This window comes from Physeter macrocephalus, chromosome 6 (assembly GCF_002837175.3).
Source record: "Physeter macrocephalus isolate SW-GA chromosome 6, ASM283717v5, whole genome shotgun sequence".
Taxonomy (NCBI): domain Eukaryota; kingdom Metazoa; phylum Chordata; class Mammalia; order Artiodactyla; family Physeteridae; genus Physeter; species Physeter macrocephalus.
This window is the reverse complement of record NC_041219.1, coordinates 78,595,064-78,615,739: the sequence shown is the minus strand read 5'-3', so window position 1 is coordinate 78,615,739 and position 20,676 is coordinate 78,595,064. Positions and strand designations below refer to the sequence as shown.

At 36.2% G+C, this 20,676-nt stretch overlaps 1 protein-coding gene across 10 annotated transcripts in view; it reads right to left on the bottom strand.

The window, feature by feature from the left end:
* The window catches only part of BICD1 (BICD cargo adaptor 1), a 238,519-nt gene that overhangs the window by 22,099 nt on the left and 195,744 nt on the right, over nucleotides 1–20,676 (bottom strand). For 3 of the 10 annotated variants that reach the window (XM_055085551.1, XM_055085550.1, XM_028491176.2), the window contains exon 8: nucleotides 4,309–4,390. In XM_055085551.1, coding sequence (XP_054941526.1) covers nucleotides 4,309–4,390 — 82 coding nt within the window. Of the gene's footprint in view, nucleotides 1–4,308; nucleotides 4,391–5,962; nucleotides 12,711–16,255; nucleotides 16,332–20,676 lie in introns of those variants that run through there. The other 7 variants (XM_024129126.3, XM_028491179.2, XR_008617681.1 and 4 more) reach the window with 6 other exon arrangements.

Here is a 20,676-nt window from a genome sequence, read left to right as displayed (position 1 = left end):
CAGACGCGCAGGCTCAGCGGCCATGGCTCACGGGTCCAGCCGCTCCGCGGCATGCGGGATCCTCCCGGACCGGGGCACGAACCCGTATCCCCTGCATCGGCAGGCGGATTCTCAACCACTGCGCCACCAGGGAAGCCCAGATTCCTAATTTTTGAGTCTCCAAAGCACAAATCAAAACCTTTGTTCATGGAATGTATCACTTTCCACCAGGTATTATAGTTATATATACTTTGTCTGATTTTCCTTTCTAGATTGTAAGCTCCTTGATGGTAATTCATCTAATTCATATTTGTATCCTCTGCAGCATCTTGCACAGTGACTTCCACATAGTAAAATACACAGTGAAATTTACTGAAGAAAAATGCATGAAAGGAAAAATATTCATGGCCATTAACAGTATTCCTCCTAAAGGAATGGTCTGTAAGTAGTCAGAAATTTAGATGACAATTTCTGTATAAAGATTTTAATGGCATTATTATTTAAAATAGTCTGGAAGTAACTTAAATATCCAATAATAGGAGAGTATTTTCTTTTTAAAAAGTATCATTTATCCATCCCATAGAATATTATGCCAGCCTTACAAATAATATAGTTGAGGACTTTCCTGGTGGTTCAGTGGTTAAGACTCTGTGCTTCCACTGCATGGGGCATGGGTTCGATCCCTGGTCAGGGAACTGAGATCCCAAATGGCGCACGGTGCAGCCAAAAAAATAAATAAATAGAATAATAATAATAATAATGTAGTTGAAAACTTTTGATAACTTAGGGAAAAAATCGCCATAAAAATGTTCAGAGAAAACTGCAGGATTCAGAATTAGGTATTCAGTATGATTTCAAGGAAAGTCACCAAAATGTTAACAGCAGTTTTCACTGAGAAATAAGATTATGCGTGAACTTATTGTCTTCTTTCTACTTTTGCACATCTCCTAAATTTGCTACAATAAGCATGTGTTGCTTTTATTCCTAGGAAAAGAGAAATAAACATTTGGGAAATAAATGAGTGGAGTTGGCAGAAACTCATCAATGACTAATCTGAAGGAAAATAATCTGATTTGTTTTTTTTATCCTGAACTGAGCAGGTTTTCCCAAACTTGCTGGCAGTGAGGGAGAGATGAAACTCCCATCCAAGTAAAGAGAAGCTCTGCCAGGGACAAGTATAATGAGCAAGCCTAGGCTGTGAACAGGATCTTGAACTTAAAAAGCTGACACTGCCTCCACAGCCTCACTGGTGTGATCATCACTTACCCAGCCAATTACCACCCTGTGTCGTTGCTGATTAGAGAATATTTAAGAACACAATCAGTTCTTGAAGAATTTGTTCAATATCTTAGATGCCATTTTTCCACCTGAAAATAGATGCAGTCATAGGCTCTCTGTGCTTATTTTCAAACTTTATCAGATGTATTCTGGTACATATTATAAGTATATTATGTTGCAGTCATATGTCCTAAATAATAGGACTGCTCTAGAAGCACCAGTATTGTTCAGTGTAGGGTTGCAAATGACAGGAGAATGCCATTACTTCAGCACATGTTCTAGTTTTTAATGTCTGGTAGCTGTTATAATTTTGCTCAGTTGCAATCTTAAAGAAATCTTTGAGGTTCTATTGATGCATGTAGTATGCAGTCAATAAATGTTCATCTACTAACTGCCATAAGAACTTTTAGTAGTAACTAAATTGTTTATAAGAGAAAACTTCAGTTTTAATGTTCATACACAAAGTTATTATCAAGAGAACATAAGAGAAGAACTTACATCATTGGAGCTCATTTAGTTTTTAATTTCAACAGTAGAAGAAACAAGAAGTTACTCCATTTCACTAATCTGATCTCACCTTCAAAGTTCTAATGAAGTACATTGAACAAGAAAATATCTTTTAAATGTAAGGTACTTATATTTTAAAATATAAAATATATAGAAATTATATAGTAATGTGCATGACATATTCAAATGTGGACTTTGGAATATTCAACATCCAAGAAGAATGTGTTTCTAAGGAGTATTTCAGAAAAATCTTGTTTTTGCCATCAATCATTAGATATGGAAATCAAATGATATTACAAATAATGGTAGGCTGCCATCATCCAGTCCAAAGAACAGACACTTTCCAGATAAAGCACACACTTTTAAAAGACAACTTTTGGGCTTCCCTGGTGGCGCAGTGGTTAAGAATCTGCCTGCCAAGGCAGGGGACATGGGATCGAGCCCCGGTCCGGGAAGATCCCACATGCCACAGAGCAACTAAGCCCGTGCACCACAATTACTGAGCCTGCGCTCTAGAGCCGGTGAGCCACAACTACTGAGTCCATGTGCCACAACTACTGAGCCTGCACTCTAGAGCCCGTGCACCACAACAAGAGAAGCCATCGCAATGAGAAGCCCGTGTACCGCAATGAAGAGTAGCCCCTGCTCTCCACAACTAGAGAAAGCCCGCACACAGCAACGAAGACCCAGTGAAGCCAAAAATAAATAAATAAAATAAAAATAAATTAAAATAATAAAAGATAACCTTTGACTGGTTTGATGTATGTAATTAAAATCACATAATCATAATTATACCCAAATTCAAGTTAGCTTTATTTTTGCATCTGCTAGAAAGAAGTGACATTAAAGGACACTTCACAGGAGATAATAAACACATTTAATAGGTAATATTTTTATCAGTTGGATTTTATTTTCATCCTTGATATTTGTTAAGTATGCATACTTATCTAGGCATGTAATTTGGTGAGATCCTTTCCATGTTACATAAATATATTTAGTTACGTGGCCTTTATTTTCTAATAAGGTAACCCAGAATTAGGGCAACTATTCATGACAGAAGGCTGAGTTTTAAATATATATTACTTTCTGTCAATTCTAATGAAATAGCCAAACTTGAATTCTGGATCTATATAAATCTAAGAAAAATGGTAACACTCAGCAGCAAGCTGATGCAAAGCTTAGCAATGTGATACTATCTCTCTTACCTTTGTATTAGGAAGAAAGTCTGTGAGAATATATTTTAAAAGATGCCCTTGATTTTACAGAAAATTTGGATGAAAGGGTCATTCAAGGAGGAGAGAGTTGGAATTAAGGACCAGAAGAAAGAATAGCTTTATCTCTGACTATATATTGAAAAACAACTTTGAGTTATTTTAAGGATTATTTATAGGGTCAATTACAAGTTCATTAGAATTGACAATTATCAATAAGACCGATGAATAAAATTATTTGACTCAAATTTTTATTGGCAAAGCACAAATGAACATGTCCTACAGCTTCAAGAAGGCATAATATCTATTTGTAAAATAAATATTGGAATTTTAAAGCAACATTGTCATGAAATAAAATATATGCATATTGTTGTAACGGTTACTCCAAATTATTAGAACATTTTAAAAGACTAGTTTTTGAAAATCTTATTGCTTAATGTACACATTGCTGTTTGATATTTTAGAATAGTAACTTCTAAAAATTTGAACGACCTACGTAATTTAATAATTTTTAAAACTGAAGCAATCATGATGTAAACAGAATGATTTTTGTCTTATTTATTCTTCTTTTTAATAAGGCCCAACCTGTCCACACCATTTAATATTGTAATCTGTTTCACTTTCTCCCCACTCCAACCCAGCACAATCTCTTTTCCCTGTTCTACTTTTTAATTTTTCCATAACAGATTCACTAACGTACTTTGGTATTTCCATATTTATTATGTTTGCTGGCTTTTGTATGTCTCCCTCATCAATGCTACATAAAGGATACAAACTTCAAAAAGGCATGAACCTCCTTTGTTTTGTTCTGCTGTATCTTAAGCTCCTGGAGCAGTATCTGGCACAAGATACGTTCTCAATAAATATTTGCGGAATTAATGCATGTATAAGTGAATGAATGAATTTCATTCACCTGGGATTCCAGTAGCCTAGGCACTGTGTTATTGGAAATAATATTAGCTACCAAAGGCTAAACACTCTTTGGAAGATGTCATGTATGTTGATCTTGGCAATAACCTTGCCAGGTAAGCATTTTTATCCTCTTTTTAAAAATGAGACAGTTGAGCCTTGGAGACATTAAGTACCTTTCCAAAGTCTCAGAGCTGGTAAGTGCGTGCCAGAGCTAAAATTTGCACAAAATTCCATGCTTTTGAAAATACTTCTACTGACATAGCCTGCTTTAGAACAATTATTTCTCTAGAATTTATGCTAATTTTAATTTCTGACTTCATTGTGAAAAGCTTGAGAGCACCTATTTTCTTTATTTTTCATTTTTGTATATATACTATATTTCCATGGTTGAAATAGGAAAACAATATAAAAACGTACTCACCTACTGAGGAATCTGGCTCCCCACTTGTTCCCTTACACCAACCCTTTGCTCTTTTACAGATAACCATTTCTATAGGTTTCCACTGTTAATCAAAAACAGGAAAAAATTATACATATATTTTATTTTCTCCCTTTCTTACATATAGGGTAGCTTATTTTCAGTTTCAGTAGGTTTCATGAGGTAAATAATTTTTTCCCTTTGATTTATTTAGAAGAAAAGTTGATATGAATCACTTATTAATCTTGGGCCAATAGATCTTTTAAATGAGGTGACTATTCCTGTGACATTTGACTGACATTATTAATAATCTATAACTTCAAATTATGAAGGTATCAGTAGGGTTCTTAAATTAGTTTTACTTTAATATACATTAATTAAAATGTCTACTGCTGACAGCTTGAAGATTCCTTTTAATGATTTTTATAATCTCTGTACAACTTGGTACGTATGTGAGAGTTCAGAAGTTTTGAGTTGAAAAGTATGACTGTGTTGGAATATGGGAGTATTGCAAGATTGATTTATAACTCTTTGAGGTAATAGCATTAATTTTTTTTCCCAGAACAAAAGCACATTATTTTTTCTTCCAAGCACAGAAACTGGAAAATCCATTCTGTTAAAAATAAAGCCCAGGTTCTGGATAGCTACATTGTATTGCGGTCTGAATCACTATTTCAGCATATTCTGGGAAAAGGCTGGCTTCATGGGCATGTGGACTTCTACAGTCACACAGGGCCCTGTGCCTAGAACTCCCTGTTAGTTCAATGTCTGCTGTCACTGTCTTGAAATTCTTAATAATTTTTGAACAAGGAGATCTGCATTTTAATTTTGCACTGGGTCTCACAAATTATGCAGACCGTTATAACATTTCTTTACTATTTAACAGGATGTCACTATGATTTGTTTATATTGCTTTTTACATTTAAATTACATTATAAATTTTGCTTACTTTTGACATCGGCAATATCTTTTTACAGTGAGATTTATCTTCCTTGACAGTTATGCTGTAGATGAATTAGCCTGAGTTTCTTCTTAAGGTATTTAAGTGATAGTTGATTCATAAAATGTTTAAGAAGGGACTCAGCCAGATTATTTCACTGTACACATTAAGGATCCTTCGAATACAGCATTAGAGATACAGTTTTTATATTGACAAGGAAAGAATAATAGGAATAGCCATTCACTTCATTTAAAGACCATTTCCCCCAGTGAGTTGGCATTTAGTGCCTGCTCATATTATAGCAGGTGACATTAGGCTCCATAAAAATTCCACATGTGTTATGAGAAAAGCTAGATGGCAAGGAGCCAAGGAATTGCACTGAGTTCCTACAATGTGCTAGTCAATGTGTGTATAACCAAAAACTAAGAAAACCCCTTACATGAGATCCCATCAATTCTGGCCTCTTATCCTCAGTGGGGTTGCAGGAAACCTCCACATTGCTCTCTGTATAGTGCTATCCCAGTTGCCTACAAAATGTAGGATGAGACGAGAGACCTTGATGCTCCTGGAGGTTGATCCAGTTGTTCTAGCTTTTGAATATAGCAGGCTATCAGCTTTATTGTATATGAGAAGATCAAGGATCAAATACACTTATAATATCAAAGAAAAACAAGAGCTTTCAGAGACAATGATTTTTAGGGAAGTTTACACTATTATTTCTAGTGTTGTATTTATTCAACAGGTAAGCAGGCAACTTTAGCTGGGACCATTGCAGTGCCCATGGTGGGTTAATTCGATTCATTAAAACGAGGATTGCATTAGAGGTTTCAACTCCTTGGAACCTCACATTAAGTCCATATTCTGGCTCTCCCCGCCTCCGGAAATAAAGTCAGGTCAAAGCAGGTGGCTCCCAAAGCAGCCCATTTGCCACAGCACATATCTGAAGGGGGGAGCTAGCCAATTAACTTTCCTCACGTTTGAGACTCTGATGTTTCTTCATATGAAAGAGGACAAAGCATTGTCTCCCAAAATAAAGCATACAAGCTTCATTCTTCTTTCATTAAAATACTGTTTCCTTTTTTTAAGAACAGGCATTTCCTTCATGTTGGTACATTTCTAATCTAATTCAGCTAAGCGTACCCTCCTGCCAAAACAACCTTTTAGAAAAGACTACAAGTAGGAGTGATGATAAATGGAGAAAATGGGCAAAGTTGACACACATTTCTTAATAAGATTGTGTAGAAATGTCAAAGCGAAGCATTCAGTTTTTAGTTTGAATAAGCATTCACTTCGAGTAAATATATAAATCATAGAAATTCATAACTTTTTCCTTCTTTTGTAAGTACAAATCAACATAAAATACAGACACACTGCTCAAACTGATAAAATGGTACCATAGATGAAATGAATGAAAGATAACCAGTTTATTTACTGGAAAGAGTTATGCATTACACCATATGCAGTTGGTAACATAAACCAAGATAAAAGAATTGATGTATTGGCCTCGGTTATTTTCTTAGCACTGTAGTGCCTTTTCCAACCATTGAGTGCATGATCAAATACAAATACAAGCACATATTGTATGGATTCTCCCATGAGACATTCACTTAGGATTGTCAACAAAAAAGTTTAAAAGGACAAGCAAAAATAAATTCATAAAATAATTTTTTGGATTTAAAATAAAGGCATTTGTATTCGAGAACAAGTTTCCTATGAAATTTGGATTTAAAAAAATAATTAGCAACAAAGAGTTTCTTAGGTCAGTCTTTTAGTCAAGTTTTCATATGGTATTATCATTAGGTGGAAACACTTCACATCATTTAACACCAAAAGGCATAATAACAAAATTGCGATTAAATGTAGGAATAGCAGGATCATTACAACAATAATCATACAGTGTACAAACCAGGGTTGGCCACACATTACACAAGTGTTAATACTGGAAAGAAATACAATGTTAGAATTATGTATGGTTCATCACATATGCATAATCATGCAAATAAAAACACTGAGTAGATTACAAAAATGTCATAAAATATTTTCAAAGTATTGTTTAATTGACTAACAGTCAAACCATTGAGCTAAAAACTTTGTGACAATAAAGTTAAAATCATTTACTTCCTCTAAGATTTGGTGCACAATCATATCTTTGAACTCAAACAACAAATGATTCATTCTGCATCTCCATTATCACTGAATAATAATTTGTCAACAAAATGATGCCGTTTCTCTTTATAGTTCTCTGATCTTTGTTTTAAAATGACTTTTTAAAAAGAAAACCAGTCACACTAGAAAGCATCAGATTTACTTCTCAGTGTTTTCATTAGAGAACCATAACAGAATAATTTTGAAAGAAAAAGAAGTTAAAATAAAAACGTGTTCTCAACCAATGTTCTATAGCAATTAAACTCCAATCACAGAAATAATCTGGCTGAGCAGTTTATCCAGGCTTCAGTTTAAATAGGGCAAATTTCAAATAACTCCAGAGGAAAGGGATGAAAATACACCAGGGATTAGAGCCATGCATTTCAATATGGAAAGGAGACCAGATATAGGAAAGAATCTCCTTACATTCCTAATGGAGAGATCACAAGAGAAATAAGACTTTCTATAGTGTTCATATTATGAATATGGGAAAGCTTACATGATGTGAAATATCTCATGCAAACGTTTTACATGGCATACTTTTATGCACTCACACCCTTACACAGTTAATTGCTGCTCTTCTTCATAAGTAGAATATTATTTCTGGAAAATCCTTGATTAGGGAACATATCTTAATACTAAATATCTTTTTAAGTTATTCTTTGAGGAAGAAGGACAAAAGAGATGTCTAGATGAAATCTTTCAGATGTAAACATAATAGGATCAGAATACAAATGCAATGTATCAAGGACTGTGGCAGTTAACTTGTCATTTAAATAAAGATGAATTAAATTACAGATATAACTCATCTGGGGGCATTATTACAAACAATGGAAAAGGTCACTCGGGAGCTAGATTGGTCTTGTACGTCCACGGAAAGTGATTTTAAAATAAAAATTGCTTGTCAATATCAGTACTGATCATGTTATCTATCACATCTTCAATTTAACAGCTTTTTGAAGAATTATATTCTATTTAATGAAAACATATTCTTGTAAATTTTTTGAAATCTCAAATATAAGGACTATTTAAAATCACTCTGGTTTATAAACAAACAAAAAACATAGAGGGTAAATTTTTTAAATTATGAACTTTATCCTAAGAGTTCCTTTTGAATCTAGTCCTACTTTATATCTACAATATTAACACATTTGTGGCATCATGGGTTGAACCAGCACAGTTCCTTGGTGGAAATCCATCAGTTTCCCATGATGTGTCTTTCTGAGATACAGATTATGTCTTTTGGCTGATTGATTATAACAATTACACATTAAATTTGCCACTCTTAACTCAGTAGAAAATATATTTTATTTCTTCCTTTTCATATTTTGTAATTTCCAATTGAGAAGTGTAAGGATTTTATTTAAAACAGAATAATCAGGAAATGTCCACATTCATAGTTGATTAATTTGACTAGTGTTTCATGCTTGTTTGAAACAGAAAGACTATCTGTACAGGAAAATTTTTCAAAGCATGGAAAAAGCAAATATTGTAGATTGAAGATCCTTTTAAGAAAAGATAAAATTTGAGAGGCATTTGCCCCCCTGAGGGATTGCATACCTATTTCTGAAGTATTCCTGAGGACGTTTGTTTTTTTAGACTCTGACAATTGAGGCTTTTTATGGTAAAATTACTACATTCTGGACAACTTTAAAGATATTATGAAATATAGCTGGAAGGAAAAATAATACAGACAACCCTGTTTTGTTTTTTACCAAATATCTTGGAAAAATAAAGATTGCTATCCTATTTTCAAGGGATAAAATATTTTATGACTAACCAGTATAACTTTAATGTATTTTTAAATTTTAAATAAAAGAACCATAGAATTATGGAATCCCAGAATTATAATACATTATCATAAGATTTCTTGCCACATAACTTAATCCTTACTAGACAACCAGTAATATTTAATTCTTAAAAAACAAATCTTCCTTATGATTATCAATTTTGATGATTAATTTCCCACTGTTAAAAATCTCCTTCCAAGAGTTAATATAAATCTTTCAGACTGAAGACTTTTTTTTTTTTTTTAATTCTAGTCTTAGTAACGGCAGCCATAGCTGGTACCTATCCTTTGTTAACTTTTCTTGATGATCACTATTGTACCTCTTCTTCCCTAGGCTAAAGTATAATCTTTATAAACAGATCTTAATTATTTAATAACTTTCTATTTTCACCAAGTTCTCCAAATTCCTCTTATTGAAACAGAACTGGATATGAAAAAGGGATATGATGAATCATGAGTTGACTGGAAAGATTAATTCTGGGTCCTGTATGCCCCTGTGCACCCAGACCAAAGGCAATTTATTGCTCCTTTTTATTTTAAATATTTTAGTTTTTTAACTAAGAAAAATCCTCAGTAGTAAAGCATTTCTGCATCCTATTCTCTTCAGTATGGTAATTGTGCTTACTTTTTAAAGTCGCGCTAGTAATCTTTAATCTTTGCCCACTGTGTTTGCAATAATTAGCCAGTATTGTCATTATACTTCTGTAGTTGGTTTTTCTTCCCCAAGTCTGTCTTCAACTAGTCTTACTGAGGTTTATTCTTTTTCATTTTCACTAGTTCTTCAGTTTTCCAGTTTCCTTTTAAATCCTGATGTTTCTTTACATGTACTGATTTTTATCAATGCTACACATATTTGTCCATTTTAAATGCCTATAAATAAATATAGATATGGCTCAGTTTAAACTATACTAAGTGAAGCCACAGTATAAATACATGGAACTCTCTCTTACTGCTTAGGGACTACAATCTAGTTTTGTGCTGAAAATTAGAAATTTATTTCCAAGTTTCTATATCTTTTTGGCAAAGTTTGCTAAAATTAACATTTTTATAGAATTACTATTTCAAAACAAGCATTTCCCACTCTGTTAATATAATGAACTGAAATAAAACTAGTATATAATAGACTTAATGATAAACTTTTTATTGGAAGAAATAAGTGTTTTGTCTATGACCCAGCTTTTCAGCTGGTCACAAATACAGCGTAAGAGAGCACAAATGCCCTATAGTTACACACAGACAATACTCACTGCTGAATTCCCTGCACCACCAATGAAACTGATGAGGCAATATAGGAGAATGTTCTGAGGTACTTTTTAAAAAGGCATATTTTCCCTCAGGCACAGTTTTTATTAAAAGTCAACTTAGCAGCTATGCCACTTCTCAGGTCCAAACACATGATGCTTGACAAAGAAAAAGCAGGGATGGGGGTGGGGGAGCTTCCTTTAACTGAACTCTAATAAAATACACAGAGTCTCACTAAGACTGGTACCAGGCAGATACAACACCAAGAAAATAGAGAAAATGTTTAGGAATAGCAAGGCAATGCAAGTGGAAAGAGCAAAAGGTTAGGTTGCCATGATCAGGGCTTTATGAAGATTTGTTTTGTTTCTTTTTCGTATTTTAACCTGAATCCCTATTTTGGTGAAGATTTCCAACTACTGCAAGTTGCATAATAAATGACACTGTTGAAAATAGCACTCATATGAGGAATTCAAAATCCCTTGGTTGCTTTGGTTAACAGTGACCACTACTTAATAGGTGTACAACTGATGAGAGCTCCTGCCCTGTGCTTTATGACTTGCCCACTGGCTGCCACCTTTGATGGGCCACTCTATTAGCGCTCCACCACTTCCACTAAGCTGCGTGCTCCTACTGGATCGCCATTGTTAGAGCCCTGCATTGTTAACTACCTTTTGTGTTAACAGCGAGGATTGTTTTTGTTTTAAAGAGAAGTTACAGATACCATTACACGAAAAGGTCAAACCGGTATGGTTTTAAACAAGTTAAGGCTACCTGACTAGACAAGGAATGAGGGATAGGAGCAGGTGTGTGGGCAGCACTTGATATAAGGAGCCCAAGAGTGTTAGACCTTGCAGCTCAATTAGCTGTTTTCCTTGTTTGTCAGATTATGTGCAAAATAAATTTTGCGGTGAAAATCCACTGCCTTAAATTAAGTCATAAAAGTTACTCAGCAGAATCTGTAAATTAACTAGGAACATGTATTGTCTCAATATCACATAATGATTGTAGGCACCTGAGTGTTTGTCAAAAGTAGACAGTGAGCTAAGGTTTCTTACCTGTTGTTTTTTTGGCAAGGAAGATGCATTATGAAAAAACCTAACAACAACAAAACATACAATTTTAATCAAAATTTGAACACTTTCTGGGTAAATTAATTAACCAAAGGCTAACTTCCATCTACATATGCATATATTTTCCCATTTATACTTGATATCTTGTAACAAGAAATACTCATAGTAGACCCTGAATTGGGGAGAAGTAAAAAAAAATTCTGGTCATTAAATAAACACACCATTTTTTTTCCTTCACGTTATTTAGCCTTCTTTAACATTATCACACACACATATACACACACAAAGGAGCAGCACCAGTGCATCTACTTGTCTGCAATTAAAAAAAAATTAAAGATGCCATCAAAAGTTGAATAAGTCAATGAATCATAACATAGTCTCTTTTTTAGATTTACTTAATAATGTCCAGTGAAGAATTCTAGTTAAAAAAAAAAAAAACAAAAAAACCAGCAGACAATGAGCTACCGATTAGAAAGTAAGTGCATAAACAATATCAGTGTAGCAGCAAAATACAGTTATTGTTAACATTCCGATGCACCTCATTTATCATTTTGTGCAAGAAAAATGACCACAGTCTGGCCAATTCCAGATTTCAGACTAAATTAAAATCATACTTAATTGAGCAAATTATGTGTATTTTAAAATAAATGAAGTTCACCTCTCATAGAAATGATTTTTATAGACATAAATCATGTGGCAAGTAAAGTACAAAGTAAATGTCAATGACCAAAAAATTAGAATCAACTTCTATAGCTGAATTTGAAGTGTAAGGAAAGCTGATTTTACAATATATGTATTTTACATTGTCTGAGGTCTCTCTTTAAGCTATCGAGGTAAAGCCAGCCATCTGAGATACATATTTCCTGTTTCGTTTATTTTGATTTAACTGAACTGTAGCCATTTGATTGCAGAAGTTTATCTGTGACTTAGAGAAACCATAAAGTGTTTTATCACACCGGAGTCTGTGCTTTGTGTTATTCCTCCCAACTTCCTCTCATCTTGCAAAATGATGGCCATTAATTCAATCAAACATCTAACCACCGAGAAGAAAACACCCGCTGGATCTTGGGCAGTATCCTGTGTGTGGCTACAAAACGTTCACCCCAGGTATTCGTCCACGGGAGATGAAGACTAGGGGTAAGGAGGCTTGGAGAGACAGTGGAGAGGGGCGCACTGCAAGCTGGAATGTGGCTGCTCATCGGGCAGAGCTACGTCAGGACTGCAAATGAGAAACAAGCATGTCAGCCAGAAATGCACTTACAAGGGGCTAGACACAGTTGTAAAGGTTCAACAGGCATATTCTTTTCACAGGAATTTTGCACAGAAAATGGCTTAAATCTAAAGCATGCCAAGACAACTGCAGATTTTCAAAAAAATGCCCCCAAAAAGAAAAATGAAACGCACTGGGGAAATAGTGTGTGAACGCCTCCCCAGCAATCACTCTTTTCAATTTCTTCACACAGTCTCGTTCCCCTAGGTCTCTGGGTTAGTTGCAAGATTTCTTTAGATCAGTTCTTTTCAAACTTTAATGATTGCATAGCAATCACCGGGAGTGATTCTGATTCAATAGGTCTGGGGTGGGACCTGAGAATCTGCATTTCAAAGAAGTTCCTGGGGACACGGACATGCTGGACCAAGGCTTTAGAGGATTCTACAGTTCTCTGGTAGATTCAATAGGAGGACTAATTTGCCTGTGGAAGTCTGATCTGCTCTAAGGGTTCCTCCTACCTGCTTTAGCTTGGTAGTGTAAATATGACAGAAGAGCAAGTATATAATGCAGACTTCCAAAATGACCACTTCTGAGAGCCTCCAGTTTAAATGAACACAGATGCTCAGGCCCATCAACGTCTTGCCGAAAAGTATTGGAGAATAAGAACGCAAAATCACTGAATTTCCTAAAGTAATACTACAAAACAGATTTGGGTTCAGACCTCTTAAAATGTGACTAATAGGGGGAAAATCACACTATGGGGATTTTCTTTTTAATTGAAAAAGATTGGCATTTTTCTAAAACTCTGCTTTTTTCCTTTATACTTTGAAACTCAGTACCATAGAATAATTTCTGCCAGGAGTGTTATGTGAGAAAGCTATTCAAGGTTTATTATTGTTATTTATTAATTTAATCATAATTTTAAAAAACCTAACACTATGATTCAAGTCATTAAAAATGAGCATTAAACAATTTTTATCTTTGGTATACTATGTATATCTCTTGAGTTTTAATACAGCATCATAATTATGTACAATACTGCTCTGCTTGGGGTCACCCTTACTTCCCAAACTCTATAAATTTAGTTTAAATGGAGATATGCTCTTCTGCACTAGTTAGGACAACCAGTGATAAAAATGACTTTTCCTATCTATTTTAAAATGTGATAGGTAAACATGGGAGAGCTAGAGGTTCAACACAAAGACTAAGAAAATACTGCATGGCAGGATTCTTCCTCCACCCTCCAGAAAGAGTCAGATGGCCCGGGGAATAGAGCAGCAGACAGACTTTCCCACAGACCTAACGGAGTTTCTTTCCGTTAAATCTGCATGATTTAGAATGAGTTTCTTTTTAGGGGACTAAACATGTTATTCAGCATAAGTTACGGCAAGTAGCACAGGGTGGTCACATCGTACAAGCGGAGTAAGTGTTTGAAGACCCATGGAGCTCAATACTCTTCTTGATAAAGGGAGGCAAGCATTTCTGTTTGACCAGCTGAAGTGTGTAGTAACGGCTTAAACATGGGTTATAGCTCGGCCCAACACATTGTGTCGTTTCATGATGATTAAAATTTTTTTTATTATTTCAGATTTCTTAAAGTGATAGATTATATTTCATATTATAGTATTACTATTTTTAATTTGCATAAAATACAATTGCACTGTGTATATTATGTGACAGAAGCATATTTTTGGTTTGCAGATTGAGGAAACACTTCTTGAATGTAAATACTGTATTTGATAAGTTCTAGTCAAATAATTTAATCATAATAATCATAATCATTTAATAATAATAAGTTCTAATCATTTAGTCAAACTGGTTCTGAAAAAAAAAAAGCAAGGTGAAATAAATTAAACTTAAAAAGATTCCTCATTAGCTTTTCCATTTCTTGTCTAATTGAAACACTTAATACGGTAGCCTTCTCTACTCTTTGCCCAAGCAAATTAGAGAGGTTATGAGAGACAGCAGATTTCTGTCTTAAGGAATGGTTAGGTACTAAGAACGGTTAGTGGTAGTAACAGCTATTGAGAGCACACTGTGGCCCAGGCCTGTGCCTTGCGGAATCCTTCCAGTAGCCACACTTTACAAGTAAGGAAATGAAATCTTAGCCTGCAAAAGCAACTTTCCAAGATTACGCAGTTAGCAGGTGTCAGAGGCTCGATTCAAACCCAGTAATGTGACTCCAGAGCTCATTCACTCCTTGAACTTCTGCTACGCGCCTGGCACTGCCCCAGGCCCTGGGTGGGATGGGGGCATTTTGTGGAGAACGGACTGCAGGCTAAGAGCCCACGTTCTTCTGCATTACACACATAGAATCCCACTGAAATGGGATTGAACATTTATAATTATATTCAGTTACTTAATGACTGAAATTACTAATGGCGTTTGTATGTTAATGAAGAACTTTCCTGAAGTAAAAACCTGTTGCTGGAAGTGGTGGGAACAGCAGGCTGAGACAGCAGTTGGAAGACGCTGGCTTGGGGCCTATTTAATCACAGAACTTCTCCTGCTCACTTGATGTCCCACTTAAATAGCTGGCTGCACAACCACCTGAGAGACCAAGTCATCACTGGGGCTTTGGCTGCTGCTGTGTTTCCAGGGAGCACTTGTGGCTCCACAGCTCTCAGCTCTAACCCATGACCACATGCAGCCTGCTACTGACATCTGCTCCTCAGACATACATGGAAGTATGTCTGGGCCTGCCCTTACTCAACAGAAGCCTTGCCCTGGGAGAAGAGCAACAGTTATATTAAAATAAGGAGAGAACAACAAGCAGGCTATAACAGCCACAACCAGACTATACAAACTAGACCCCATCGGAGGCCAAATAACTGGAGATGAAGGATTTCAAGAAAATGATTAGGTCCTGCTGGGGTGCTCTGATGATGTGTGGAAGTTTGCCCGTGGAATTTACCATAAAGGTAAGTTCATAATGGATTTGCAAAGCTTTCATTGGCAAAGAAATTGTTTAGCAAACTCTCCAGTTTAGCATCCAGGGAGTATGTAGACCTGCCTTTAAAATTCTTCAGTTAATCTTACATAAAAGGCACTATCACTGCAAATATTCTTTTCTGAATGCCAATTACAAGGTTTTCTCCACCTTTCCATTTCAGTTTCATTGAGGGTACTGAGTGGACAGAAAACAGAAACACTTTCATAAAGTTGTCTTGGAACAGACATCAGATATGCTTTATATCCTTCCTAACTGTTTGCCTGGGAAATATATTCTAAGGACAAAAGACAAGCAATTCCAGGTTTTATATTTTGGACGGTAATGAAACGCTGGACTAACCAAGTATTTACCCACACAGGGGAGCTGAAGGCCGCCTTAGGCTACTTGCCAGTGGCCAGTAAAATGAACTCTAGCTCTCTTGCATTTTCAGTGGGCATGTGTGGACTTCAGGAGTCCAGCGTGTGTCTGTGTAGCCCATATTAGAAATAAAATGTGGCAAGTATAATTATGTATAGGCAGTCATGATGTGGGAAGGGAGAGCTTGGGGGTCTATGGAACTGATGTGCAACTGGGTGGAAAGAGTGAGGACATCAGAATTTACCTGAGAGTCGGGCAGTCTTGCCCCCCGGCTAGTTGTGAGCGCTGTGGCGGTACGGAGGCAGCAGGCTGCTGACAATCTATAAGAAACTGATAAATTAGACACGTATACGAAGAGACAACAGAGCAACGTGTTAGTAACCGTAACTTAAGCAGCTGCCTGAGAGATTTAGTGAGGAATGTGCATTCACACAGAAACATCTGGATTAAGCTTTTTTTTTCCCCCTGAATGATGCCAATAGAAAAGACAAGGCTTTTTTCTTAATTAAATACAGTATTTAAAAATTAGTGACACAAAATTAGTCCTGAGAGTTCTCAAGTACCTTAGGACATACGTGGCCATTCATATTTGGTATTTAGCTACATCTAAAAATAAAGGATCTATTAACATAATGAACGATCTTCAAGTTCTGAACCTGAACATGATGGTAATTTCTTGCTCAGCAGTTAGATTTGCTATTCCAAAATGGTACGCATTGTCGGACACACCGGCATATTGTCAGTCCCATAGGTACATTGAGAAAAGCATGCAATACAAACTTTTCCATGATTAATAGAAGGATATTAGAGAAGGAAATCATCTTTACAGTTTTCTGAAAATAGGTTTTATTTATCAAAAGCAAGAATTGTTAGAAATCTTAGAATGTTTATTTTATATATATTAAATTGTCAGTAACTGGGACTGACAGAGAAAGCTAACCTGAATGGGAAATCTACTTTTATTTTTGTCATTTTAAAGTCATACAATATAGCTCACACTAGGTTGACAAAGCACTAGCTAGTAAAAGTTCAGGCTTTAGCTGATCAGTTATGTTACTCATCTACTCCAAGAGAGACCATGTGCTGGGTGTTCTAAAATAATCAAAGAGCAGTCTGTTTACTGGTATCAGGCTGATGTACTAGGATCACCTGCGAAGCTAGTTAGAAATGCATACATTATATTTCTGCAAAAAAGATTTTGCAAAAAGTTAAAATTAGAATTAAAAATTCAATTATTCTTAAATAATTGCAGCATTTCCTCTTGCTAACTGCTTAGACTATGTATTTGCTTAGTAAACCTCTTTCCCTATATGTTATATAGGTAATATTTAAACCAAATTATCACAAATTCTGGATTTAAAGTCGAATTCATGAGCCTCTACTGAAATTTACGTTCAAAGGCTTGAATCTAAGCATCACTTGTTCTAAAGCCAACATGTTCTCTATTGTAACAAAACCTGCTTGTATAACTCCAGAATACCAAAATTCATGAAAATTGCTCGTGCTTTTGTATAAGACATTGCAAACACACTAAAGTTGTCTGTGATGCAAAGTAGAATATAAGATAGGCTTGATTTAAGTTGATTCAAGAGAACATCACTGAAGACAGAGACCCTTTTATAAGGTGGTCTTTGCTGCAGAGTAACTTATTAATTATTGTTTTTTAATAGGAGCAAGATCTGATTCGTTGAGTAGCTGGTGTTCAGATGATCATACTCAGTCAAAGTCTTTCAAATGTAAAAAATATTTCCATTTTCTTAGCTTTGGGGAATTCTTTCTATTTTTTAAGTCTTTGTTTTTCCATTTTGCAGCTTGATTAGCTCAATGATTCCCTTTTGTAGAAACTCAGGAGTCTTAAAGGATGAATTCCTTTATGCTCTTTTCACCTTTTTCAACGGCTGTGCTAAGGGATAATTTAGGAATTGTTGGACAAATTTAGACAACTATTTCGATGTGGCCACCAGACATGTTTAAGTTAACCAGGTGTGTGCTGCCCTCTTCTGTTATATTTGAGTAAGTGCAATGAGTACAAATGAGTGTGAACACTTGGGAATCTGGCCTGTCTTTCCTATTGCCAGGAAGGTATAAATAAAGCTGTTCTATAGCAAAGTTTTGACCTCTGTGGAATGGCAAGCCCCAGGATCAGAGTAATTAGAGTTTTTAAATGGTCTAAATTCTTTTCCATCTCTCACATTAGATTCGTTTTTTCTTTTTGCTAATGCAGTCACAGATTATTGTTCATTTGAAATATGCTTTGTGATGAAATTTAGAAAGCAGGTGAGCAGGACCACAATGCACTCTCTTAATGAAGTGTTTAATATGTGGTGGATGTTTCTTACATTTGTAGTGAATATCAGTTTTTCCCTCTTTAGAAGTTATATCACCTCTGGTTAATTATTATTATTACTTTGCATTTATTATTTATAAGTACTTAGCTAAGTGTTATCTTTAAAGAATAAAAACAAATTCCATAGATAAGATGGTGAAAGAGTAAAAAAAAAGAAATTTGAAAAATAGCTAATCGCTCTGACTCAATTGTGCTCTAAATTCCTCGTCTGTGGTCAACAGTCTTCCAATCATGGACTTGGCTAACCCATGTGCATTTAGCATGTACTTTGTAAAATGAAAGGGGTGGGTTGAGAGATTGAGAAAGTCCCTTCCAGCTATGAGATGCTGTGGGCTTTACATGATCTTACCTGTTCTTTGTAGGATCTACTCTGGTAGACTCATTCTTGAAGGAACTAGGCCTCATCTCATTGCTTTTGAGGGCATAAAAGATGAGAAGTATGTGACTTAAGGAGGAGGCATCTCAGAACACCAGAAGCCACTGCTGTCATCTGGGGCCACCAGAATTTGTTTCAACCATTCAGCAAGGAAGTTACTAAACTCCAATTATGTGTCTAAAACTGTGTTAGGTGGTAGAGATAAAAGGAAAACAGAAGACAGGGTCCCTGGTCAATTGAGAAAGACAAGCATATTCAACAAACAAAGTGTCATGGCGATGATGATGGTGATGGTGATGATGATGGGATGTGGCGGTGAGAGCACTGAGCACTCATTCATTGCTTTTTACCATGTGCCAGGCACTGTGCGGGCACTTACTATGTGTGCTCTCCTTTAACCTTGCTTTATGAATCCCAATTTGTGAGTGAGGAAAGGGGGACCTAGGTTAAGCAACTTGCCAAAGCTCACTAAGAGGTGGAGCTGGAATTTGAATCCAGGATTGTATGATGCAAGGGCTGAGTGAGAGTTTAAGACACCTCACTGCAATGCTTCCCATGATAGGGAAATGTAGGGATCTCAGAGCAGAAACAATTCCCTAATCTAAGTAGTCAGGAAATGCTTCCTGGAGTTTGTGACAGCTAGGTTGTACACCTAGCAGACAAATGAGCAAATTAGCAAAGGAACTTCTTAGCAGCTATAAACTCTTTATGGCCTCTACTAATAGTAATAAAATATTTTATAAAATTAAACTGTTTACTTGAAATGCTCAGAACTGAATTAGATGACACTGTACATTTATATTATAAGGCCATAGGCCTGAGAAATGTCACAGAACTCAAGAGATTGTTAGTGCCTCAAGGGCAGAGGTGAATAAGGGATATTATTGTTCAACACAACTATATGTCCTGGTATACACAGGAACTTATTTGACATTCCTCCCTAAACAGAGGCCTCCAGTAGAAAGGAAGGTAGAAAAGGGGAGAAAGAAGGAAGGAAATTATTTGGTGAATCAACATGATGTAATTTCTCCTAGGAACTTTATATTAGTTTTAAGTCTCAGCAACACTGTGGAGTTGTTATTTGCACTATTCCCATCATGTGGAAAATAAGTATTTTTGATCTATGGGACTATATTAAAATCTCATGTATTCTGAGACTATTTTTTTCTTTGACATTTTTCATGATCTCCCCCACCAAAAACAAATACAGAGCTTGGCATCACAGTACGGTCTCCGCAAACATCCACTGATTAAGTTACTACATGATCACCAGCTAAGAAGTGGCAGAGCAAAGATTTAAAGTTAAACTTTTCCAATGCTAAGGCCTATTTTCTACTCACTACTCTGTCTCTCGAATTGACGCCAGCTACCTCTAGAAAATATCAGACACATATTGTCAAAGAAACATAAGAACTTCATCAGACAGTTGACTGTAATTTGAAGGCAACTAGTCACCTCAAAAACACAAAGCAAGGGCTTCCCTGGTGGCGCAGCTGTTGAGAGTCCGCCTGCCGATGCAGGGGACACGGGTTCGTGCCCTGGTCCGGGAAGATCCCACATGCCGCGGAGCGGCTGGGCCCGTGAGCCATGGCCGCTGAGCCTGCGCGTCCGGGGCCTGTGCTCCGCAACGGGAGAGGCCACGACAGTGAGGGGCCCGCGTACCGCAAAAAAACCCAAACAAACACAAAGCAAGATCAAAGGTGCAGAAATGGGGATAATATCCAGTTTCTATAAAGAGGTGGCTGAAATTAATGAATTTCATTGGCAGGAAGAGAAAGTCTTGTCATATGGTTTTCCCTCAGGCATCTACTAATTTTTTTTTTTTTCTTTTTTTTGTGGTACGCGGGCCTCTCACTGTTGTGGCCTCTCCCGCTGCGGAGCACAGGCTCTGGACGCGCAGGCTCAGCGGCCATGGCTCACGGGCCCAGCCGCCCCGCGGCAT